The sequence below is a fragment of the Pan paniscus genome, chromosome 9 (assembly GCF_029289425.2).
Source record: "Pan paniscus chromosome 9, NHGRI_mPanPan1-v2.0_pri, whole genome shotgun sequence".
NCBI lineage: Eukaryota > Metazoa > Chordata > Mammalia > Primates > Hominidae > Pan > Pan paniscus.
Window position 1 is genome coordinate 17,507,568 of NC_073258.2, and position 24,804 is coordinate 17,532,371.

The 24,804-nt window shown below is 44.8% G+C and overlaps 1 protein-coding gene across 3 annotated transcripts in view; it reads left to right on the forward strand.

The window, feature by feature from the left end:
* Positions 1–24,804, forward strand: part of INSC (INSC spindle orientation adaptor protein) — a 132,005-nt gene that overhangs the window by 25,664 nt on the left and 81,537 nt on the right. For all 3 annotated transcript variants that reach the window (XM_063608096.1, XM_063608095.1, XM_063608094.1), the window contains exon 2: positions 11,104–11,204. In XM_063608096.1, the coding sequence (XP_063464166.1) occupies positions 11,104–11,204 (101 nt within the window). The remainder of the gene's footprint in view (positions 1–11,103; positions 11,205–24,804) is intronic.

Here is a 24,804-nt window from a genome sequence, read left to right on the forward strand (position 1 = left end):
TTTTAATATGATTGTGTCTTGGGGAACAGGGAGCACAGAGGAGAGGGAGAAAGATAGGGGAACAGCAGATTGGTGAAGTAGTCAGAACACATACAAAACTTATTGGTTAAGTTTGCCATCTTATGGGGGTGTAATTTGTGACCCCCCAAAACAACTGCAATAGTAATATCAAAGATCACTGATCACAGATCACCACAGCAGATACAATAGTAATGAAAAATTGGAAATATTATGAGAAATTACTAAAGTGTGACACAGAGACATAAAGTGAGCACATACTACTGGAAAATTGGCACTGATAGATTTGTTTGATGCGGGTTTGTCCCAAACCTTCAATTTGTAAAAAAAAAGAAAATAAAAAAGCAGTATCTGCAAAGCACAATAGAGTGAAGTGCCCCAACTCCCAACACTGCCCCACTGGGGATTAGGTTTCAACCTATGAGCTTTGGAGGGGAAACACTGAGCCACAGCAATCTCTATGTGCTAGGTTTTAAATCATATCTCTTCTATAGGCCGCTTTGCTTCTTTCCAACATATTTAATATATTTTGCGTTTTAATTCTCTCTAGTGGAAAGCAGCTCTTTGGATCTGAAGTCTGGATAGGAAATGGATCCCTCATTGCCACAAAGATGGATATCATAAAACTTCTTACGGAGTACCATTAACTAGCCTGCTGGGTCAAAGTAGCTTCTGGTATTATTATTTCACTTTCTCTGAAATATCATGCAGGCTACATCATCTTGTGTAATTTTGACCACAACCCTGAGAATAGGTTTTATTCCCATTTTACGGATGTAGAAGCTGAAGGTCAGAGAGGCCTTAGTAAGAGGCAAAACTGGGATTGGAATCCCAACCCAGAACTTTTGGATTTTCGAGACCTCACCAGGCTACCTTCAAATGCTATTGAGCAAACTCCAGTTTAGAGGATTTGAGGAAGAAATAAAATCAGAGAAGATTGGATTATCATGGTTGTTGATGCAATGCTGTCATTTGCTCAAGGCTTTAGATTTCAGAGAAAATCATATTTGTGAAGCTATGAGATTGTACAATTCTTTCTCCTATGTCATTTTCCCAAGGATATAAAGACCCCTCCAACCTGGGTCCTCATAATGACTCAGAAAGGGAAATAGCTTGCCCAGTGTGCCCTTTGGGTATGATTTATGAAACAGGATGTATCCAAATTTTCACCACGTTGGAGCGATTCAATTTTCTCTAATGGCCTTTATCTGAGAGTTATGTCTATTCGTGGCAGTCACAACCAGTAAGTCATTAGCTTAAAGTATGCTGATTGTTAATTTTAGCACCCTGGGCCCTGGGCCCAGTGGGAGAGGTCTCTCACTTTTGCAAATCGAAGCTAAGGAACATTTGAGCAGTTGGCAAACATTCACATTAGGAAAAGTTAGAAAGTAAGAAGGAATAATTTAAAAGTTAGAATAAGAAGCAGTAGAATTGTTGGAGCTGAGGAGGCAACAGGATAGCTTTTTTCTGGCTGCCTCCCAACTGCTAGGCGCTGTCCTCACCAGAAGAGAGGTGGAACCAGTCTTTAGATCAACACCTACTGTGTGCCAGGCACTTCACATATGTGAGCTCACTAATGTGCCTAGCATTCTTATTTTATCCTGATTATAGATCCCATTTTATAGATCAAAAACCTAATGCTCAAGGTCACACAGCTATTAATGGATGGAGCTCACATTTGAACCTGGGCAGTTGACTCCTGAATCTCTATTCTTAACCAACAGAGCTCTGGATGAGGGTGGCTAAAAGGGCCAACCAGGCCTCCCTTGGAGCTACATTTTGCCTAAGATCTTGAGATCTGGGCACCAGATTCTCACTTTTGATCATTAAATAATTTTCAGCTCAGAGCTAGCTCCCAGAATGCCAGTAAGTGCAGCTTTCTTCTGTGGCTTAGGGCTGGGAGCTCCTCTGATGAGTAGCTGGTCAACCAGAGCCCCAGAGCCAGGAATGGCCCACCCTGAGACACAAGGTGAAGACAGCCATGGCTTTCCTGATTCCAGGAGCCTGAGCTTTCCTCTGAGATGGCCACACAAGCTCCTTCAGAGGGGGCTGCTTGAACAAGCTGGAGCTCTCTAGAGGATGTGTATTCATATAAACCAGGTGCTGGCACACATGGGCATCAGTGAGGACACCTTGACACTGGGCTCCTCTCTCTCTGACCTCTGGGGACTCATGGGCACTTCTGAGTTAACCTGCCTGTCCCATTCCAGAGCTGAGCTGAGTCTGAACAGGACTCATTAATTTCCCTGCCCACTCTTTATTTCCTCGTACTTGATAACCACAGCAAAGGAAAAAGTGCAAGCATACTTGCGCTTTCCCAGTTTTACAGGTGGAGAACTAAGGCTCCATTGACTTCCTATGGTAAACCACTCTGAGGTGCTGGTAGGCCTGTTCACTCCAGCCAGGCAAAGCCTTATTTGGATTTCCCATGGTGGGAATGAGGAAGCCTGTGTGCATGTCCCAGGTGTAGCTTGGCTTGCTGTGTGACCTCAGTCGGTGTCTTTTTCTTTTTTTTTATTTATTTCTTTGTTCTTTTTTTTTTTTCTTTTAGAGGCAGGGTCTTGCTCAGGCTGAAGTGCAGTGGCATAATCATAGCTCACTGTAACCTTAAACTCCTGGGTTCAGGCAGTCCCCCCACCTCAGCCTCCCCTGTAGCTGGGACTACAGGAATGTACCACCATGCCCCATCTAATTTTTCTTTTTCTTTTTTTGTAGAGATGGGGTCTTGCTATGTAGCCCAGGCTGGCCTCAAACTCCTGGCTTCAGGTGACCCTCTTGCCTCAGTCTCTCAAAGTGCTGGGATTGCAGGTGTGAGCCACTGCACACAGCCTCTCTTCTTCTTTTGAACTTGTCTCTCCATTGTCCACGTTAACCCGTCTGTGCTTCTGGCTCCTCATCTGAAAAATGGAGATAACAATAGTGAACTACCTCATGGGGTTATTTTGAGGACTAAATGTAAAGCATTTAGAACAGTGCCTTATACACAGTAAACACCTAAGAAGTGTTTCTCCCTGTCTGCCTCCTCTTCCTCCTCCTCATTATTATTATTACTACAAGGAGGTAATCTCTAAGGCCCCCCTACTAGTTCTCATACTCTGAGAGTATAATGTGAGCTCCTCCAAGAAGGCTGCCTGGACATTGCCCAGGAGCTGTAGTCTTAGCCCTGTCAAGTTCATGGACATATTTGTGTAGATGAGATTCCTATTGCCTTCTAGGTGAGGCCTAAAAGGTAGATGTATCCAATTAATCGGGTGGAGGCTCGGGACCTTGTCTGAGCTTTGTTGAAACTATTTTGGCTCCAGAATTGAGGGGCGGAACAAAGGTCTGGGTGGGGCCCGCTCTACCTGACGCAAGTCGTTCTGGGCTATCCAGCCAGGGTCTCAGGTCCTGGAGGGGATTCAGCCCTGCTCTGTGAGTCCTGAGGTCTGTTCTGCCTACTTGTTGGGCTCTGACACCTGACAGCTGTGAGGGGCTATTGGGGCTTCCTCCAGGGAGCTAGAGCTGTCTATATTTCATGAGGCTCAGTTCATTCAGCAGGGCTGAGTGGCAGCTTGCTTGGTTTCTTGTGCCTCCCCTGGGAACGAGGGGTGTTAAAGTATCTGATTGCTGCAGGATGCCAGCCACCACAGCTAGCAATAGCTCCAATGACTATTGCCACCCTTGCACAGGTCACATAGAGGTCCAGAGTAGGGTGGGGAGGGATATATGTTGTGATTACCTCCTAGGGCTCTTTGCAGCCCTTCTTTCCACTCCTGGGTTCCTACCTCTCCACCCCAAGGGCTTTAGTGCTCTGACTGAAAGCTTGCACCTGACTCTTAAATTAACCCTTGTTGCTGGTCTTACTTTCTGGAGTTCATCCACTCCACTGGTTACCATGAGGACTGAAATTCCACTCTGATCATTTCACTCCCCTGCTCAAACACCTTTGATGGCTCCCTATCACCAACAGGACAGAGACTAAATAATCAGTTCCTTTCACAGTCAGGGCTATAGAAGCACCTTCCCTCCAGCCTCCTGAGAGAGATCTGGGTCCCTGAATACTTGCTCCATTTTCTGGTTTCCTTGCTATGGCTCACACTGCTCTTGGCACTGAATGCCCTTGTCCCATCTTCCCCTGGCAAAATCCCTCCCTCCATTTGAGGCCCAGCTCAGGTGTCACCTTCTCTAAGATGAAGAAGTCTTCTGTATTTCCCTAGCTGAAAGTGACCACTCCTTTTTCTGCATTCCCATGCTACTGAGATAGTTTCCTATAAACTCCACCACCAGGCCAGAGTGCTCCAGCCTTCTTGAAACACTTGCAGTTCCCTAATCTCACCATGCTCATGATTCTGTGTCAAATGCTCTTCCTTGTGCCCTGCACGCTCTTCCTTTTAGCCTCCTTTCCATCCTCTGCTTTTTCTACATTATTCTTTCAAGTTTCAGTGTTGCAGTGATGCCCTGAGAAACTTCCCATGACCCCTTCTCACCACCTTCCATTCTGATCTGGTACTGCTTAGAAGCTTGCTTGTCCCGCTTCGGGGGAGGGTGACATTCCCTTGGTTACCTGTCATTGCAGTTTTTGCACAGCAGTGTGACTGTCCACTGATCCGTCTGTCTGTCCTATGGGAGAACTTGATGAACACAGAGCTGGGAGTGGAGAGGGAGGCTGCCTAGCTGGGTACGACCATGCAGTGAGGACTGCAAGAACTCAGGAGGGACATGCAGCTTTGTCTCAGTGGATATTAGGATGCAGAGCACTTTCTTTTTTTTTTGTTTTTTTGTATATATATTTTTATTATACTTTAAGTTCTAGCATACATGTGCACAAAGGTTTGTTACATATGTATACATGTGCCATGTTGGTGTAGAGCGCTTTCAACGCACAGTGCATATGGTATGCAAAGGCTCCTCCTTCCCACCGTGAGTATTCATCTTACTGAATACTCATCACGGCATGCTGAAATAGTTACCATTGTCTCCAGTTTATCTGTGAGGAAGCTGAGCTTCCTTCCACAAGAACCCATCCAGTCAGTGAGCAAGTGTCTATTGATATTATGCACAAGCCTATGTCAGGCACGGGGGGTATGGCAGTGAGTGGCACATTCCTCTAGTCCCTGCTCCCCACCTTCAGGGGAGAAAGACATTAAGCTCTTATTAAGCCCCTAATGTTACAGTTAATTATTTAATTACAATTGTGATAAAGTCTATGGAGGAGAAATACTGAGGGGACTAGGGAATCTTATAATGAAGGACATGACTGAATCCATGGGTCAGGGAAGCTGCCCTGAGGAAGTGGCATTTGTTCTGAGCTCTCACCAAGGAATAACTTGGTGAGAGGAGACAGAGGAGAGGTTGTTGGGGTCAGAGGAAGGAGTACCATGAAGGTGTTTGGCAGGGGGAGGCATGGCTTGCTGCAGGGATGAACAGCAGCTGGCGTGGCTGCAAGGCTGAAGGACAAGAAGGGTGGTTAGACAGGGACAAGATCCGTGTGAGGCAAGTAGGCCATGGCAGGGTTTGGTCTTTGTCTTAGTAGCAACAGGAAGCCATTGAAGGATTTTAAACAGTGAGTTGATGTGATTAGATTTGTGCTTGAGATCACCCTGGTGGTTGCGTGGGGAACAATTTAGAGAGGGGCATAGCTGGAAAGGGGCGAGTGATGAAAGGAAGCCCTTGCAGAGGTCCAAGTGAGAGATGCCAATGCCTTTGACCAGGGAGGCAGTCATGAATGAAAAAAATATGATGAGGGAAAGGGATGTATCCAGGATAATTCTCAGGCAAGACATCCAGATCTAGCCTCTGGGCTCTAAATCCTGTGCATTTTGCACAGACTGGGGAAGGCAAATTGAAAAAAAGCCTACATTGTAGTCCCATTTTAAGGTGTAATCTGCATGCCAGGTACAGAGGAACTTGATTCTTCTGCAGGTACCACAAGGCCTCAGAAAGAAATCTCCTTTCAGTCTCAAGCTCCTAGTCCTGTGCACCTGATTGATGAATCCTAGATCATGTGCTTCTGCTCTGTGTGCCTGATTGGTGGCACCTAAGTCATGTGTTTTACTCTTGCTGCAAAGGATTCTGGGAAACAAGTGCCTGGCTTTTTAAGTTTCTATGTTGGGAGGCAGGTTTCCACTTCACTAAGACTCTTAAGCAAAGGGATATTTCTCAAATGTAGGAAATGGGTTCATATTTTAGAGGCCAGAAAGAAAGATAAATGTTTACACATAGATTATCTTGGTGCTCACAACAATCTTGTGAGGTTGTCTATTTTTGCCCCATTTTACTGATGGGAAACAGATATGGAAACACTGGAAAAGGCCTGATTTCTTCCCCAGTAAAGCAGTGCTCTCTAAGGGCCTTTTCAGCTCCAAATGTAGAGATTCATAATGATGGGCTGACAGGACAGCTCTGTTGCTTCCAGCTCTTGCACTTTCTGAAGTCTTTGAGAAAGAGCCATATCTGTCTGGTGCTGTCCAATTCCTCTTCGACTCCCCAGCAGCCTCCTCCCTGTTCCTAGAGCTGCCGCCAAAGCTTAACTACTTTCCACAATACTTACTGTCCCCTGTCCTTTCCATGTTGACAGCCCTAATATTGACAGCCCTAATGGGATTGCAGATTAAGCAATCCCAGACATCCTTGGAGCTGTACCTGGATTGGCCCATTAGACAATGGCCCAGAAACCACCTTTGCTCCTGATTTTAATTGAATAATTTACTGTAAATAGCCTCCATTTCCTCCACAAACCCTGTGTCGTTAGCCAAATGGAGGTGAGCAAAGGCTGCCTCTAATGGGATGTGGGCGCAGAGATGAGCTGGCCAAATGGAGCTGTTGTCACAGCAAACATTGAATTAAATCAGAGACACTTGAGACTTCAAGTCTTTCTTGTAAACTAGTCACTTCTGGTGGGAGCTACATAGCCCAGAGCCCTGAAGAAACAAGGCTGCAGGATCCATGGTGGGATTTTCAGTGAATTAGGACAGGCCCTGGGATAGGTGATGGAGGGATTTCTTCTTCCCTGCTCACTCCTACATGTGTCCTTTTCACCTCTCTTCCTGGGAAAAGCAGCAACTCTGCTCTGAGATGTATTTCTTAACTCTTCCTTCCAACAGGAAGGGTAATTCTTCTTGGAGACTGCTATATACCAAGCACAATATCGGGGACTTTTGCAAGTAATCTCATTTAATCCTCATGGTGCTCCTGGGAAGTAGGCATAATTGAGGAAACCACATTTTCAGTGGGTTGGCAATTTTCCCAAGGTTATGTACTTATCAGGTCAGGATTTGTACAAGTCAGGATTTGAATTTATCAGATTCCAAAGTTCGTGTTCTTTTTGCAACACCAGTGAGGACACAGCACAGGACCAAGGGCTTGTCTTGAACTCAGTTTTGGTTTCCTAACATTCTGTGTAGCTTTGGAAGGGGTTTATTCTTCAAGTCTGCTCAACAGGATGAGTCTGACTTAGGGCTATGGGAGTCGGTGGGTGCAACGGCTTCAGACTGAAGATGGAACTTTGCAGTAGGAGCTTCCCTGAGGATAGCATGCTTTAAACAGGTCTCTTTGCAGCTTTAACTGGGACTATGATCTCCCCTCCCCTGATCCCTTTAAGGCCTATCTCTGTCCATATGACTTTCACAAAACTGCCAATAAATGAGGAACAAAAGAGAAATGTCCCCATTGTCAAGCCACCCTTCCTCATTCCATATGACTGCAGTGTTTGCTTTTCTTCCTGAGGGCTGTGTCACTGAGGGCTGGCACTAGGTGAAGCTGGAAGATTTACAGTCTGGGAAGTGGGAGCAGTAGGCAGTGCTGGTGAGAGGGAAGAGTGCTGGGCTGTCTGAGAAGGGCCTCCTGGGGTTGGGTGTTGCCATTCGGGAATGGAGTCAGGGTGTCTGTTAGCAAAGGCTGAACACAGGCTCTTATCTTCATCTGCTCCAGCACCTCCCCTTCAATCATCAAACCTGGATTCTAGTCCTCTGCCACCTACTAACCAGTGCTTTCCACTGAATTTAAGAGGTCTCATCTGTAACAGAGGATGATGATAGCATTAAACGAACTAATACTATATGAAGCATTTAGAACAGTGCCTGGCACATAACACATGCTCAGTAAATATTAGCTGTAATTATTATTGTTACAGACACTTTATAAACATCAGGTGGGCTAAACAAGTATTTCCTATCTCGCCTTCCAGATATTCTTCCTCATCCCTAGTGAAAATGAGCGGTGATTCCTCTGAGAGGTAATCTGATTCACAACCCAGACTCTTGACCATGCAGGTCTTTGGGTCAGGACTGTTCCTAATCCCACATTCAGCAAGATTTGGCTTTAGACATTAAGGAATCTTATCGTTTTGGGGCAAAGAGGCAGCCAATAATGACATAGTCTGTGAATAGGGCAGTAATGCATATGCAATCAGATGTCCTTAAGGTGCCTCCCCAGCCTCTGGGAACACAAGAGATCACATGAAGCAAGGTTTTGTGAGCTGGCAGCTCCCCCTGCATAACTGCTGGGAAGCTATGGGTCAAAAAAGATGAATGATGGCACCTCACTGGGGTGCTTTAAAAAATCAAGATTTATTAGGCTTATTGCAGTTTCCTCAGCTAACAGCCCAGAGGCTCCTGAAGGAAAAGAAGTCGATTGTTTTGCCTTGTTCCTGCTGTGTTCTAGCTGGCTTCTTGTGCTCACTGCTTCTTTCTGAAGGGTTCACAGGTCGGTGATCCAGAATAGGCTATTGAATGTACAGTCACAGAGCTGTATTTCCGGAATCTGCCTCTTAGAAATTCAGAACAATTTCTTGCATTCAGGCTTCTGCTCATGACAACTCTTTTTTTTTCTCTCTGGGTCCCTCAGAGATTACTTGAATCAGAGTCAGAGGTTCCTCTAATACTCTATGGTATGTATGCTTCACCTCATCCTACAGTTTCCTCTTGGTTCAAACTTCAAATGGCCCTGGAATTTTCTTAGTATTTTCCTGTCTCCTCTCCTACCTTAGACTCTAACCCCCACTTCAATATTTTTACTTTGCCTCTTTTCTTCTCAATGATGAAGATGTTGAAGTAAAACAAAATCTACTTGCTCACTGCCATCTAATCACATCTTAGTTTTACCCTGAGAAGTTGGTGTTTTCCTTTTTTGTACTTTAGTCAAACATATCAAAAGGGAGCAAACGCCTCATTTTATTGTTCCTAGTTTTTCTTTTGTGCCATCCCTTTCAGCCTACTGGCTCACTAGATTCCAAAAATATACCTTCTCAATAATGACAAAAATGATGGAAATAACGATGGTGACATGCTAATGAACGCTTGTTGAGCCTCTCGCTGTGCTAAGTGTGTGACCTGCTGTATCTCATTTTCTGCATCTCCCTTAGCATAGCTGACCAGAGAGCTGAGCACATAGCAGACTCATAGGACATAACAATAATAACAGCTAACTATTTATTTAGCTCTTACGTTGGCCATATTCTTCCACATTCCTAATCTCATGTCATCCTTATACTAGCTCTTTAAAATAGATATTATTATCCTCAGTTACAGATGAAGAGATGGGGCTCAACATCAATGTATTAAAAATTTATCCCTCTTATTCTTTCAACAGACGTGTAGAGCGCAGGCTATGTGCCTGGCCCTTGGCTCAGTTCCAGAAACACATGTGGTGTCTACCCTCAAGAAGCTCACAGTCTAGTAAGCTCCACAGACAAAGAAACAGGCAATGGCAGCAAGTCTCTGGAATTATCTAGCACCCTAGTTTATTCTGGGCTCCTGCCTCCCCACACTTTTCAGACTGACCATTTTCTTCTTTCTTCCCAGCATTATGTGGAGTGCTTTGTGTTCACCCACATCACTATTAAAGTGCTCCTCCTCCATTCTTTTCTATAGGGCTCCCGTGTAATCACGGAGTAAGACTCTTCTGTTGATGTGCCCAGGCAAAGGTGACAGAATCTGCATATTCCTCAGGGAGGGCTTATTCATGGGCTTGGGGGAGTTGGCAGAGAGAGAGAAATGAAAAAGAGAGATTGTGTACAAAAAGGCCTCCAGGAGCACAGCAGGGACAAGGCGAGGGAGAAAAATACAAACAGGTGGGTAGCTGGTTTGGGTTTAAATGTGAGGCACAGGGAAGCCAGTTGCATCCTCAGTGCTGGGATTGGGAGTCCCTGGAACCTGGGTTACTCTTATTCATTAGGATGCTTTTGGCTGTGTAGAACAAAAACCCTCACTCAGACTGACTTAAACGACAAGAGCTTTTATTTTCTTAGATAATAGGAAGCCTAGAGCTGGGCCAGACTCCAGCATTAGTTGATTCAGTGGCTTAGTGATCAAGGACCCAGCATTTTTTTCTTGGTATGCTAACTTTGTTCTCCAGCTAGTGCTGCTCGTGATTGCAAGATGGTCTGTAGCAACAGTGAGGTGAATATGCTCCCTTGTTCGGGTCCAACAGGAGACATACTGCCTCATCTTGCAACTCTCTGTTGTGAGAAAGAACGCTTTTCCTAGAAGCAATCCTGTCATGGCTCATTGGCCTAAATTGAGCCACATGCCTATTTCTGAACCAATCACTGGCAATTTGGGTGCAATTACATCATCTGAAGTGGAATGGATTTGGGAAAGCAACCACTATGCCGATAACAGGGTCACATTTTCCAGGACACACTTAAGCATAATCACAGTGAATAAGCGAGTTCTACAGTGATAACAGCCAGGGAATTAGAATGTAGAATTGCCAGTTTTAGCAGGTAATACAGGATGCCCAGTTAAATGTGAATCTCAGATAAACCATAGATACTTTTTAGTACAAGTATGTCCTGTGCAATACGTATGGGCTGTGTGTCCCAATATTTGATACATACCAAAATAAGTCAGGCAAATATTTGGCAATTGGAATAAGAAAATATTTTAGAGATATAAAGTGGGCTAGGGACTTAGAAACAAGATCGAATCTGGGTTCTGCCTTACTTGTGTGAGGATACTGGAGTGTAAACTGGTTCAACAGAAGAAGAGGGCTAAGAGGTCTTACCTCTTTGTCTGCTTTGGTTCCTTGTGGCCTGGGACTGGGAGAGAAAGTGATTGTGCCTCCTCTTTTAGGACCTCGTTGTGCCATCCTGCCCTCTATTTTCAGGGTCACGACCGCTGCGGGCAGGCCTTGCTGCAGATTGGGATCAACATGATGGCACTGCCTGGAGGTCGCCACCTGGACTCCGTCACCCTGCCGGGTCAGCGGTAAGTCCTACAGCTGTCACTCCAGGCCAGGCCTGCCCCATCTGAACCCTGACTGAGGCCCAGTTCCAGCATCCTGAGGCTGCGGGTGACCCCATCTTCCCACGCAATTTTCTGGGGAGGACGCCGAGCATAAGGTATTGGGGATGTCATGTTCACTCAGCAAATACTAATGGAACTGGGCCCTGGGACACTGAAGAATCAGGCATATCCCAGTCCCTAATGAGCTGAAGTCTAATGCTGAGGCTGACCATGAAACAAAGAATCGAATGGGTGTGCTAGTAACATAGAAGATGTCATAGAAGGTGACAACCTAGAAGGTGTCATTCTACCCTTGGATGTCTTCTCTTTTGCCCAGAGCATCAAGGAGAAAACTGAGCATAGAGCTCATCCTTGGGAAGTACTTGTTGTCCTGAGTTGGGCAATGAGGGAGGGTGGGAAAGGCACATACTGAGAAGAAGGGGAAGCCCGGATAACGAGGGGAGAGGGGCTGGAGAACATCCTGTCTGAAGAAGGAGACACTTGGGGCCACCAGAGGTGCCTCCACACAGCTGGAAGATGTGGTAAGGCAGGTACAGGTTTGATGTGGCTGGTCCTGGAGCCTGAACCCTCTCTCTCTCCCACTTGCAACCTCTTCAGAAGTCTTAAGGTCACAAGAAATTAAATTACATGAAAACGATTTAGGAATCAAATTATTAGGGGGCAAGGCATGATTTCTAACTGATCTTGCACAGCAAATCAATTGGGAGGAAGACCCCAGACTGACTTAACATCAGGAATTATGGCTGGCCATAAAAGATGTAGATTGTGAAATCTTTTTTTCACAATATCTTCATCCTCACAGTTCTGATAGGGTGAGGTGAGCAACAGAGAGAGGGTGGTATTTCCTTTAATACGTTCAAAGCCTAGCATTGCCAGGCCTAGCCAGAACACTGAGGGAATAGAATCCCTGGATCTAGCAACCTGTTAATTGTGTATGTACTAGGGGCTTATGCATGGTCCACATACACAGAGAAGGCGCATGTGTAGTTACAGGATGTCAGAAGTGTTAATTTGCCTATGATGCAATCTGAAGCAGCATAATAGGCAGATAGTAGCAGCCATGTCTTCTTTCCTCCTGTTCCAAGCTGCCAAGGCCTCTCTTGTGGGGAATAACACCATGGTTATTGTCTCCAGATAAATAATTCATGCTGGATAATTGACTTCTTTCTGTTGTGTTCCACTGAAACTGAATTTCATTTTGCAGTGCCATTGTTCACCTCAGTGCACAAAAATAAATAAATAAGTACTGCCATGTTGCATGGAAGCATCCAGCAGCCTGGGTAAATCGTATGGGTGAGGCCATTGGTATTTGAGACCCTTGTGAATAAGTAGCAGCACAAAGGGCTGTTCTAGGTGCAGATTCCTAGGCGAGAGTAGAGGTCAGGAGCAACAGCCTCCTAGGCCAGGGGTTGGGATCCCTTGCTGAACTGGCATGATTGACAGAAAGTGGTCTGACAGGGTGTGGTGGTTCTCAGCTCTGTATCTGAGTCTCCTGGGATGATTTCATATTTAAAAACAATAAAATAAGCAAAAGAACAAAACTCTACTCTTGGAATCTCTTATGTGGGGCTAAGTGGTTGAAAGCATGTAGACCTTGGAATCAGACTTGGATTCAAAGCCCAGTTCACTTCCTGCCAGCTCTGTGACCTTGAGTGGCTGTTTAAGCTGTCTATGCACCTGTTTTTTCTTCAACATAGTGGCAGTGACAGCTGCTTTAAAGGGTAGTAGAAGTGCTTGGGTCCAGGAAAGAAGGTCTCTCTAGAGCCTGAGGGTGCTTTGCAGTACACAAGCTTCACTTTCCCAGGTCATAGAAATCAGTGGTCCCAACTCCTGGTCCTTAGCCTGTTAGGAACTGGGCCCCCACACAGCAGGAGGTGAGTGGCCGGCAAGAGCAAGCATTACTGCCTGAGCTCCGTCTCCTGTCAGATCAGAGGTGGCAGTAGATTCTCATAGGAGCGCGAACCATACTGTGAACTGCTTGTGTGAGGGATTTAGGTTGTATGTTCCTTATGGGAATGTAATACCCACCACCCACAGCCTCCCTGCATGGAAAAATTGTCTTCCACTAAACCAGTCCCTGGTGCCAAAGGTCCCTGGTGCCAACAAGGTTAGGGACTGCTGGTATAAATAACAGTAATATTCTCCCTCCCTCCCACCAGGTAGTGAAAACGATACAATCTCTGGTCTGAGTACCTCCCTGGGGGGTGGTCAAAGATTTACTGGTGGAAGTGAAGGGGGCCAGAGACGAGCTTCCTGGATAGCAGGAGACTGTGGCTGCTATGTCCCTGGCTGGTCTTCATTTGCTCCTCTGGCCTCCCATCTTTCCATCTGGGATGCTGATCTTCTTGTTGGTTCTGGGCATGGTGGTGGTGCTGCTGGAACATAGCCATGGTGGTCAGCATGTCGGGCCCAGGCTTTACACTCCCAGGGTTGTGCCCTCCACCATCACAACCTGGCCTTCATATTCTGCCAAGATCCAGATGACCTAGTCCTTTGGTTTAACTTTCTTTATGGGAAGGCTTCTGGGGTGTAAGCTGGAGCCCAGGGTCCACACAGGGCTGGGTCCAGATGTCCCCTTCCTTCCCCACTTCCTTTTATAACTTACCTAGCCCACAAATCATCTATGGCATTTAGAATTTTTCTCTCCGAATCCCTGCCAGTGAAGAGTCAGGGTGGCAATACTGATTAATAGGCAGGCCTTTGCAAACCCCCACAACAAAGTTGGCTTATGGTTTCAAGTACTTGTTATGGGCTGGATACTCCACACAGCTATTCATTTAGTCTTCACTATGACCCATGTGTATAATTATTATTATCTATATTTTGCAAACAAGAGGTCATAGGTTGCGTTATATGGGAACAGCCTTTTAGGTGGGGTTTAGAGTTCAGAGTGGTTTTTAGTGACCATCTTTAGGATCAATGCCTGTGGAAGGGGGAGGAAGGAAGCAGGACTGGGTGGAGGGTGAAGTTGAGCTGCAAAACCTGGCTCAGTGATGTCAACTGATCTTGTAGGAAGATTTGGAATCAGCGTTGTTGTCCATTGGCCAAAATGTCCAGGGCCTTCATGTCCCACCTTGATCTGTCATTGGAGTGTGTTAGAAAATATTTTAAACTGGGAAGCCATTAGGCTGGGGCTGCTCCAACACTTTAGGTTTCTACATAGCAAACTGAAGCCCAACATCAACAGTAAAATGAAACTAGAAACTTTACTGATCAGAAATCAACTAACCTTTAACTAGGATCTTTCCCCTTTAATCATTACATGCATTTTCCTTGTTTTCCTTTTGTGTTCAGCCCATAAAAGCTTGTCGTCCATGCTGCTTCAGAGGAACTCTCCAGCCTCTTCTGGCTCTGAGTGCTGCCTGATTCATGAATTGTTTTTTGCTTAAATAAACTCTGTTAAATTTATTTTGTCTAAAACTTTTAGACATCTTTAGGAAGGATGTGTTCTTAGGTGAGGTGGCTCTGAGAACATCTGGAGGGCCTGAAAGCTGAAGGCTGTTGGCTAATGATACTCCCAGCAGCTGGGACAATAAATCCTGCCAAAAAGAGGAATCTCGGTACCACATCACAATGTCTATCTCATGAGAGAACTGAGCCTTGAGGAGGTGAAGTTACTTGCTCAAGAACAGAGCTGACAGGTAGAGAGCTAGGATACATGTTTCTATATGGTGCTTAAACCTGAGTGCTGGGTAGTACTCTAACCAGTCTCTGTCTTTTCCATAAACAAATCATTTACTCATTTATGCAGGTAGTTGTTTATTCATTAGCTTTCAACAAAGTTCTTCTATAAATATTTATGGAGTGCGGGCCATCTGCCTTGTATGGTGCCGTGTGCTTGAGGACATGTTGGTGACCTAGTTGGTGACCTAGTTTCCTGCCCTCATGGAACTCAGTTATTATTCACTAACTTCTCTTTTGGCCTGATCAGGCCTGGATTTGTAGCAAGTATACAGTTTGGGGCTTTCATCTGTGACTTCTCCCTGTGAGTGAAACACTTTTTCACATGGTTTCCATTCAGCTTGGAGTATGAGATGAGCCTGGACTGGATGCAGCTGCAGCTTGTGGCAGGCAACCTCCTGGTTGCCCATGGCTAGCTGGGGAGATAACCAGCTTCCCTGAGCCAGTGGGGGCCATTGCAGGCCAGCTTGTCTCCATGTAGATAATGGCTTGCATATGTGCACCTCTGTTCTGTGGCCAGTTTTCTGCTGCTGGGACATTTTCTATGCTTGTGGTGAGATGTGCAGACTGTAATTGTGAATGGGATAATTGGATATTTTTCTGTTGTTTAAGCTGAAAAGAAGGCCAATCAAAGCTAGACTTGAATTCCATCCTTTCTCCCATTTCCAAAGAGAAATCCACAGAAACATAGGGTGTGACCCTGAGAAGGCAGAGGGACAATGATTCAATAGTTATTTTTAAGAAGAGAGGCTGGATTTATACTTTTGTACAGTGCTGGGAACCGAGTTCATAGAGGCATTGGGTATTGTTGCTATAGTTTCCCCAGAGTTCATCTATGCCATCCCTTCATTATAAGATGGGGAAACTGAGGCCCGGAGAGGGGAATGTAACTGCCACAATACTCTTCAGGCTGCTTTCCCACCTTTTGGAGTCTTGCCTCCCCTGGGTTGTGTTTCTTAAATTAATGCTGTCACTCAGCCTTCAGTAAATCTTAGAAGCTCTGTGTCCCCACTTCAGTGGAGTTCTCACATAGCAATTATTTGTAATAGAGAAATCAATTTCATTCATTCATTTGAATGAGATTTACTTTGGACCAAGAACTTACTTTGAGCCAAGCCTGGGGTAGGCCAATAACAATTTATATATATGTCATCTTTTCTGCTCAAGGATAAATGTTCTAAGGGCCTAAGGGCTAAATTCATATTTGGTTCATATTTATGCTCCGGACTATGATAAAATGCACACAGTAGGATCTCAATAAGTGATTGTTGAGTAAATAAATGTTTAATAGCTGTTTGATAAATGAATGATGAACTCTTGGCTAGGGAGTTTCAGGTGATGGTGAGAAATTAAATTAAGTAGCTTGGATTGTGTTTTATTCTCTAGGACACTCTTCTGTCTCCAGCAAGCTATTCTCATTTTTTTAGTATAAAATTGCTGTTTGGAGGGAAAGGGTAAGCCAGAGATTTATCCTGATTAATTTAAATACTCCCTTTGAGTGGGAGCCAAAGATTTAATTGGTTGAAGGAGTCAGAGAGTTGAAGAGGCTTTGTTTCCTTCTAATGAAGAATAATTAAGAAGTATTTTTAGTCTTTGCAGTTAAGTTCACTGGAAAAAAGTTTGCAATCTCATCATCAAATCCCCTGCAGGAGAGCATAGTGCAGTGGGGAGCATGGATTAGGAGCTAGGGGCCAGACTTCCACTGATATTCTGTGTGTTCTTGGGCAATTTTTCTCTCTCTCTGAGCCTTAGTTTCTTCATCTGAGGATGAGGAGGTAGACAAAAGTATCCCCAGGGACCCTTCCAGCTTTAACATTCTAAGTCTGTGAATGAGTTTTGAATGCTTTTGTCCCTTTTTTTTTGGACAAAAATAACCCATGTTAGTGCCACAGGGATAGGAAAGCAAACCCATTGACTAAAACAAGTTCTTCCCATTCTTTCCTGTGAAATGTGCAAAGGGGTCTTGTGTTTGCCTTGTGGCTGGGATGGACATTTCAAGGCATAGTAGTTTGGGAGTCCTCTTAGGATCTAAAATGTGCCCTGTTCAGGTTTTATAGAAGCCCCTTGGTATAGCCAGGAGAAGTATTCTATGGTGGGGTTGTGGGGTGACCTAGGGTGCCCTGCCTTGATGGAATATAATACAGATAAACACATGGATCCTAGCATTCTAACATTCTGCAAAATTTGAGCCAGTCATTTTCAACTTTACCTCCACCCCTCTGGCTACACTTAGCAACTTGCCATTTTCCCAACACATGAGTCCATGGTTCTACTTCTTTGCACATGGTGTTTCTTCTGTTTGAAACTCTATCCTCTTCCAATACTAACTCTTTTCCTGGGAAACTTGAGGGCATCCTTTAAAGACTAGCCTGGAAAACCTACTGAGATATTCTGGCTTGGGTTACATATCTCTTCTCTGTGCTCCGCTAACCCTCTGTGTTAACTTCAAAATGCCATTTGCAGCACAGTGATCCATAATGGTTTGTTTACAATTATTTAGTAAATCTTTATAGAGTGCCTATGAAGTACTGGGTGCTGTTGTAGGTAGAGGGAGTATGTCACTGTGCAATAAACGATCCTGCCCTCATGGGGACCATATTCTCACATCTCTCCTCCGTAATCCTAGCACACAGGCCCAGTGCCTGGCCCATTTGGGGTGCTTAGTACGTTTTGGAGGTCACTTCCAAGTGTTTCAGGCATAGTAAATTGTTCCTTTACAGAGAACTCCCCACTTCACACAGAAGGTAGACTAAAGTAAGGCAGAGAAATCCAAATTCCAGAATTTGAAGACTTTTAAAGTTCCATTCTAAATGAAAAGAAATTAAAATGAGCCAAGAAAAGAATAGGCATAGATTTCCACAAACTATTCACCCTAGAGTTTTGGGGACACTGGACACCAGATCAGCAGGATAAGCTGGGAATAAGGAACTGGTACCAGTAGATGGAGGCCAGGTACAGATCTTCTGAGCTGGGAAAATTGTTCTCGGCCTCTGAGGGGTCAGGCACAGTGACCTTCTCCAAGTGGTAGGCTTTGGGGAATGAAGGAGGCGGTCCACAAGGCAAGGGCAGAGGCAGGGCAAGGCCACTGAGGGAATGAGGAGACCTCTAGGCAGTCAGGGTCCCATGAGGATCTCTCCCCACTGTATCACTACTTACATGGTCTTCTGGGCTTCCCTGCTGCTGCTACAAATCCATCAGAGGTCTGTGATGTTGAGGCCAGGGTCAGAAGTTCTGTCCTGAATGTTGAAAACATGCACCCCAATTTTCCTCAGAAAGAAACCAGACAAGGGTTTGAAAAAAGACCAGACACTCCATCATCTTTATATGATCATGAACTATAAAAAGGCAACTGTATGTCACCTAAGGGCAGTCTTGCATAGCAGAAAGAGCTCCAGCTTTGGATTTGAGGGTTTCAGTATTAGCTAAATTGCTGAAAACCATCAAAGAGCATAGCATAATAATTAAGAACAAGGCTCTGGTCTCACATTTCCTGGATTTTTGTTTCCACTTATTCATTGTGTGATGTTGGCCAAGTCACCCAGCCTACCAAATCTCAGTTCTGGGAATCTCATAGGATTGTTTTGAGGGTTAATTAAGCCATTAAGATTGAATCAAGCATTTAGCACACTGCCGAGAATGTAATAAGTACTCAATCAATTTTAGCTTTATTGCCACTATTAACAATGAGGTCTTAGACAAGTTATGTAATGCCTCTAGGCCTCAGTTTCTCCATCTGTAGAATGGGGATGGCAATCTCCAATCATCAAACCACAGTGAGGCCTGGAGCAGAAGGTTCTTGGTACATCGAAGATGCACTATAGGTGGCAATCCTCCCTTTTTGTTGTGTGGGTTAATTCCTTCTGACTTTGGAATACCCCTGAGGAAATATAGTAGGAAGAACACTGTTTCATACTGCAATTTCTTGGTATGAGACTTTGATACTCCCTTCTCCCACCCCAATTCCACCCTGGATAATTCCAGCTTAGAAAAAACTTACCTGGCCTGTAACCTGGTACGTGGAGATGATTGTAGTTGCATTTTGCTTTGTGTTTGAGTCTGCCAGACTTCAGAAAGCCCAAATTTTAGGACTCGGTCCCTTCATTCCAGATGTTCAGGACAGCCTCCATCAGAATGCAATGAACAGGGCTACTTGAGGAATAGGCAACTTCTGGGAACTGGGTAGGACTCCTGGGAGCCACATTCACTGTCTTGGATGCCCTTCTTGCTCTCCAGGCAAGGGGACAATCTTAATAGCATCAACTTCAGATTTCAGTTCACTGTGGAGACTAAGGAAATCAAACCCAAGTCCTGGCCCCTGGCCTCTCCAGCTCCTTGGCCAGGGACCTTACAAGCTCCTGACTCTGGTGGTTTTCCACCATGAAGGGAATGTGACTCATTGCCAGTCCATCTGCCTTTACCTCAATTTTCAATTCCCGTCCTCTGTGTGAGTAATAGGATCAGTCGTTCGTACTTGCAAAGGAAGGATTTCATGCATGGTGAGATGGCAGCTCGAAGTTTATGGCTGAGGACAATTGACCCACTGGGAGTTGGAAGGGGCAGGGGCAGCAGGCAGCCCCCACCACACAGCCAGAACTGCTCTGTTTAATCAGACTTTTCATAGTGGGGTCAAGCAGCAAATCCAGTAGGAGAGGTGGAGCCCAGAGAGTCAGCGAGCTAATGACAGAGAGTCAGGCAAGCTATGCAATTATGGGATGTTCAGCACTAACACAGTCCAAAACCTTAATGAGCCACAGTCCCTAGACTCCCAAAATTGAGAAGGGCGCTTATTATGTGGCGGCACCGTGACCGTGGCTGGTATTAGATGGGCTTGTGGTGGGGCCATGTGGGATTCACCAGGTCCAGTCTCCTTCCTGAGAAAGCCGGGGCCCCCTTCGATGGGCCCCTCTGCAAGGCCTGACCCCCACTTCTGCTGTGGCCTTGTGTTCTCCACTTGTCAGAGGCCACACCCTGTAATCAAACCAAATGAAAACAGTTCCTCCCTGGATGTGTTTCCTATCTCAGCGAGGGCAGCAGCTTCAAGAGAAACCAGGGGAGTCAACTTCGATTCTTTCCTTTTCTTCACACTCATATCCTATCCTGTCCCTCCCAGATCTTCCTATCCCATGCCATTGCCTTAGTTCAGGCTTCTGTCTTTCTTCTCTTTCTGTTTTATAACTATCATTTCCCAACAGGCTACTCTCCTGCCTAGGATTTAACCTGGCTGTGATTAATTTTTTACTGATTCTTTGCACAATTGTTGTCACTTCCCTGCTCTAAAATGCTTTTCGTGGCTCCAAGTTGTCTTTGGGATTAAATCTACATCCCTGATCATGGCATTCGAGGTCTTTGATCAACTAGTCCCTGTTTCTCTCTTCAGACCCGTTCCTGGCCCCACCCTCAGAGGCCCCTGATGTTATAGTCTAGTGAAACTTCTTGCCATATGACTTTTTGGCCATATGCCTCTGGGCCTTTGTACATGGTGTCTCCCCTATGTGGAAGTCTTTTTGCCTTTGTCATCCTGGCAACTCCTCTCCTCTAAGAACTAGGGCAAATGTCACTTCCTTTGTGTAAATATTCCCAGGCGAAGTCAGGCCCTCTGTCTTCTGTGATCGTAGTCTATCCTGCTCACATCTTCTTGGTAGTGTGGTGTTTAGGTGATAGAAGCTGAGACTCTGAACTCTAGAGGCCTGGGTTTGAGTAATGGCTCCATTATTTACTCACCATGTGACCTCTCCAAACAAAAGTCTCCTCATCTGTAAATGGGGGTAATAATACTACTTCCCTCACATGGCTGTGGGCAGGCTTAAAGGAGATAATATATAGAGAGGGCTTGGACACTGCCTGACTCCTTGCTGGAACTCAACACTTCAACTGCTCTTATAATTATAACCAGATTGAATTGTTGGTTGTTTTTTGTTTTGTTTTGTTTTTGTTTTTTTTTTTTTTTTGACTGTTTGGGTCTTGGCTGAGCTCTATGAAGGCTGGAATTTTCTCCTGTTCAACTTTGTAGCCTCAGCTCCTAGAACAGGGCTTGTTCTGAGCAGGCCCATGGAAAACACCAGGAGACTAGGTCTCCAGGCCTGGCCCCAGTGTGCACTGGCTGTAGGACTTGAGACAGGCAACTTCTCCTGGCCTCTTGCACCTGGGGGCCCATTTGGAGGGCAGAGCTGCCAGTGCAGCCCCAGGTGAAGGATCTTTTGTCCCTGGGTCTGCCTACAATTGAAAATAGAGAATCCTCCTTAGGAGCCTGAGGCTTGGGAGTGGAGCCAGGGCATGGTGGAGGCAAGGTACCCAAGTGATGGCTGGAGGCTGATGGAGAGTTCTGGAGCCTTGTAGATGGTGGAGAGACTGGCTCTTGGAAACCCTCTAGTGGTGATTTCTATACCCTCACCTGCATTTCACAGAAGCATGCAGAGGTATCAGGATGGTAATGGGCACATTACATCTGTGAATTATCCTAAATGTCCACTTTGGCAAATGAAAATATTCTCTTTAAAGTAGGGAGAAGAACAGAATAGAAAAAACAAAGCGAAACCATTTGTAGTCTATACATCAAATCCCATGTTACTGCCATGAAAATTCATGACAAACAATAGGAATAGCTGGATGTGTGTGTAAGAATGCATTTACAATTTTTACCTGACAGTACTGCACATGACATTGGAACAGAGCGCAGCCTAAAGCAGTTTAACATAACACTTAAGAACATACAGTCTAGACACTGATGAGCTGGGTTCAGAGCCAAACTTTGCCACTTGTGATCTGTGTGATACATTATTTGGCCTTGCTAAGCTTCAGTTTCCTCATCTGTAAAAGTAAAATCATAAGAGTACCCTCCTCACAGGGTCATTGCGAGAATCAACTGAGATAATACATGTGAATCAATCCACATGATAATTGGCATAGGGCCCATCCTCAATTAGTGCTATTATAATGATTATGGATTTTATCCCCCTGACCCTCACAACCCGATGAGACAGGACAGCAGCATAGGTTATTATTATTCCCACTTGAAAAATGTTTAAATGTAATTAAGTTCCATACATATACACCAGCTGCATCATTGGTGTGTCAGGTCCATTGCCTTGCAGATACTGTAGCATGTAGCATGGTGGCTTGTAGGTAGGACAAGACAGACACAAGATCTGCCCTGCATCATCTAGGGGGTAAGGCAGACATTTAAAAGTTGTTAAACAATTGAGACCAGTATAGATCAGAGGAAAGACAGAGTGCTTACAGACATGTGGGGCACATGGGACATAAATTTGTTGAGGAGTCACAAAGGACTCCTTCAGAAGAGAGATTAAGGTCAAGACTTTAATGATGTGTAGAAGCCAGCAAGGTGAAGAGGAAGTGGGAGAGAGGGACCAGCATGTGCAAAGCCTGGGAGGCTGGAAGTCACAGTAGCAGGACTGAAATAACTCAGGGCTGGGACAATGGTTGGAAATAAGGGGGGAATGATCAGGTCAGGGAACTGAGGCTCAGAGATGACAAGTGTCATGTGTAAGGGCACACAGCTATCAAGAGGAGGGAGTGGGAGGAGGGCACAGGTGATGGCTCCTAATCAGGTGTTCTTGTGGCTTATATCACCATAATGACTCTCATACTGGCAATACAGATACACACACATACCATTTTTAGAGGTTAAAAAATAAGTCATTCATGAGTTAATGAAAGATCATAGAGTGTTAACAATGTCTTCTCTCAATCAGAGGGCATCTACAATGCTGGAGTTTGACAGTTAACAAGATGGGGCTCTGAGTCATTGAAGAGAAGGCAGCTGTCAGATGTACACATTGGCTCATAAGAGTGAAAACAGTTACCTGGAGCTAAATTCATGTTCCTTGGCTTTCTGAAACCGAAATAACAACAAGTTCCATTAGGGTGCTGGACAAACTGCAGAGGTGGTGAGAGCACAGACTTTGGAGTCAGGCACTGGACTGAAATCTGGCACTGTCAGAAACCTCTTTGAGCCTCAGTTTCTCCTCCTCTGTAAGATGAGGGTAATAAATAGCATTTTACTGAATACTAGTTAGATATTGTATGTGCAAGTTCTTGATAAGTGCCTGCTATGCAGAAGGTACTCAAGAGATAGTTTCTTTCATAGTGTGCTTGGAACTATGCTACATTAAAAATAATTTGTTAGAGTAGTCAAATCTCTTCTTTGCCCTCAAACCCTTCTACCAATTGAGAGAGGGCCACTGCCTGGAGAAATGGATGTGATAAAGTGTTGGCAGTGCCATAATCCATGCCCATGCCACAAATTACTCTCAGTATTAGCTTCAAGGTGGGTTGGTGGGTCTCACTTTGCCTCCCCCAGGACCCCTGGAGTTATACCATAGGATTTACTCTCTTACTATATTATACTGAACAGTTTGATTAACAAAAAATGATATAGAACACGTCAGAAAATGATATGGAACACCAAATGTTAAGTGAATAGGATGAAGAGTGAAAATGGAGATTTCTGAGTAATGTTGATCTGAAAACTTTTTCTGCTGCTACAGCTTGGAGCAGAGGACTAGTGCATGGAGACAGGAGAGAACACAGAGAAGCTCAGAGGAAAAGGGGGCATTTCCACTATAGGTGGGCACAGGAGGCATTTTGTAGAGCCCACTGAAGGAGAAAAAACCTTCTCAGTGTTTCTGGTATTGCACAGATGGGTCAGTGGCAAGTTAGAAACATGCCTGTTGCAAGCTGCTTGGCACCAAACGCTGGGGCAGGATTTACATTTAAAATGTGAACTTGGAGTGCTCAGGGGTGGAGAGAAGAAGAATTGCCCGCCACTTACATAAAAGCCCCGATGCACAGTAAGGCCTATGCTGATGCAGCTCAGCATGGGATTCAGAGGCAGATCAGAAGCAGAGAAATGAAGACATCGAAAAATTTGATCAAGATTAGGGTAGTCACATTTCCTTTAGTCACATATGACTGGGGCTTCACAAGAGCCCTGGTGCAGAGGGATGGGAAGTTAACAGCCTAACCATGCTGTAAATTATTTATAGCTTGTTACATAAATAATTATGGTTTAATTAGCTGTTTAGTAAACAGTTTATAGTTCACTGCATAGCAGAGGTTAAGTCATTCTAAAGTCATCTATGTGTTGTTTTTATAAAGCCCTCAGTGAGAGAGTCTTCCTGTTGGGTTATAGAGAAGTACATGGGCTAGATGGACCCAGCTGACATCTGGTGACAAGAGTTCTTGGGGGACCTGGGAAGTATTTTGTTTACTCAGAATAAAACCCAAACTGCTTACAATGGCTTCCATGGCTTTATGTGATCTGGCCTAATCCCTTCTCTGAGCTCCCCTCCTACTAATATTTCTGTTGTTCATTTTACTCTAGCCACACTTATCTCCATACTGGGTCTCAAACAAAGCAGGCATCTCCCTCTCAAGGCCTTTGCACTAGGCTCTGACCGCCTGCAATGGTCAGTACCCATATTTCAGCTAATTCTTTCACCTCTTTGAAGTGTTTGCTCAATCTTAGCTTCTCAATGAGCCCTGCTCTGACCACTTATTTAAAATGAAAATTACTTCCCTGCTTTCCACTTGACAATTGTGGTACCCCTTATTCTACCACTACTTGTTAATAGAAATCATCTGCTTTTAACATACTGTATTCATTTTTATTTATTGTATTTATTATTGTTGTCTGTCTTCCCCTGCTATGATGTACTCTCCACAGGGGCTGGAATGTTGGTTCGTTTTGCTTACTAATATATCCCAAGTAGCTAGAACAGTTCCTGGCACCTATTTAGCCCTAATTAAATATTGTTGAATGAATGAGACTTGTGAGAATATTCAGGGTGAGACTTGTGACAGTATGTTGGCCATGCACTCTGTATGGATGCTGGGAGTGCCTGGAAGTTTTTAGAATAAA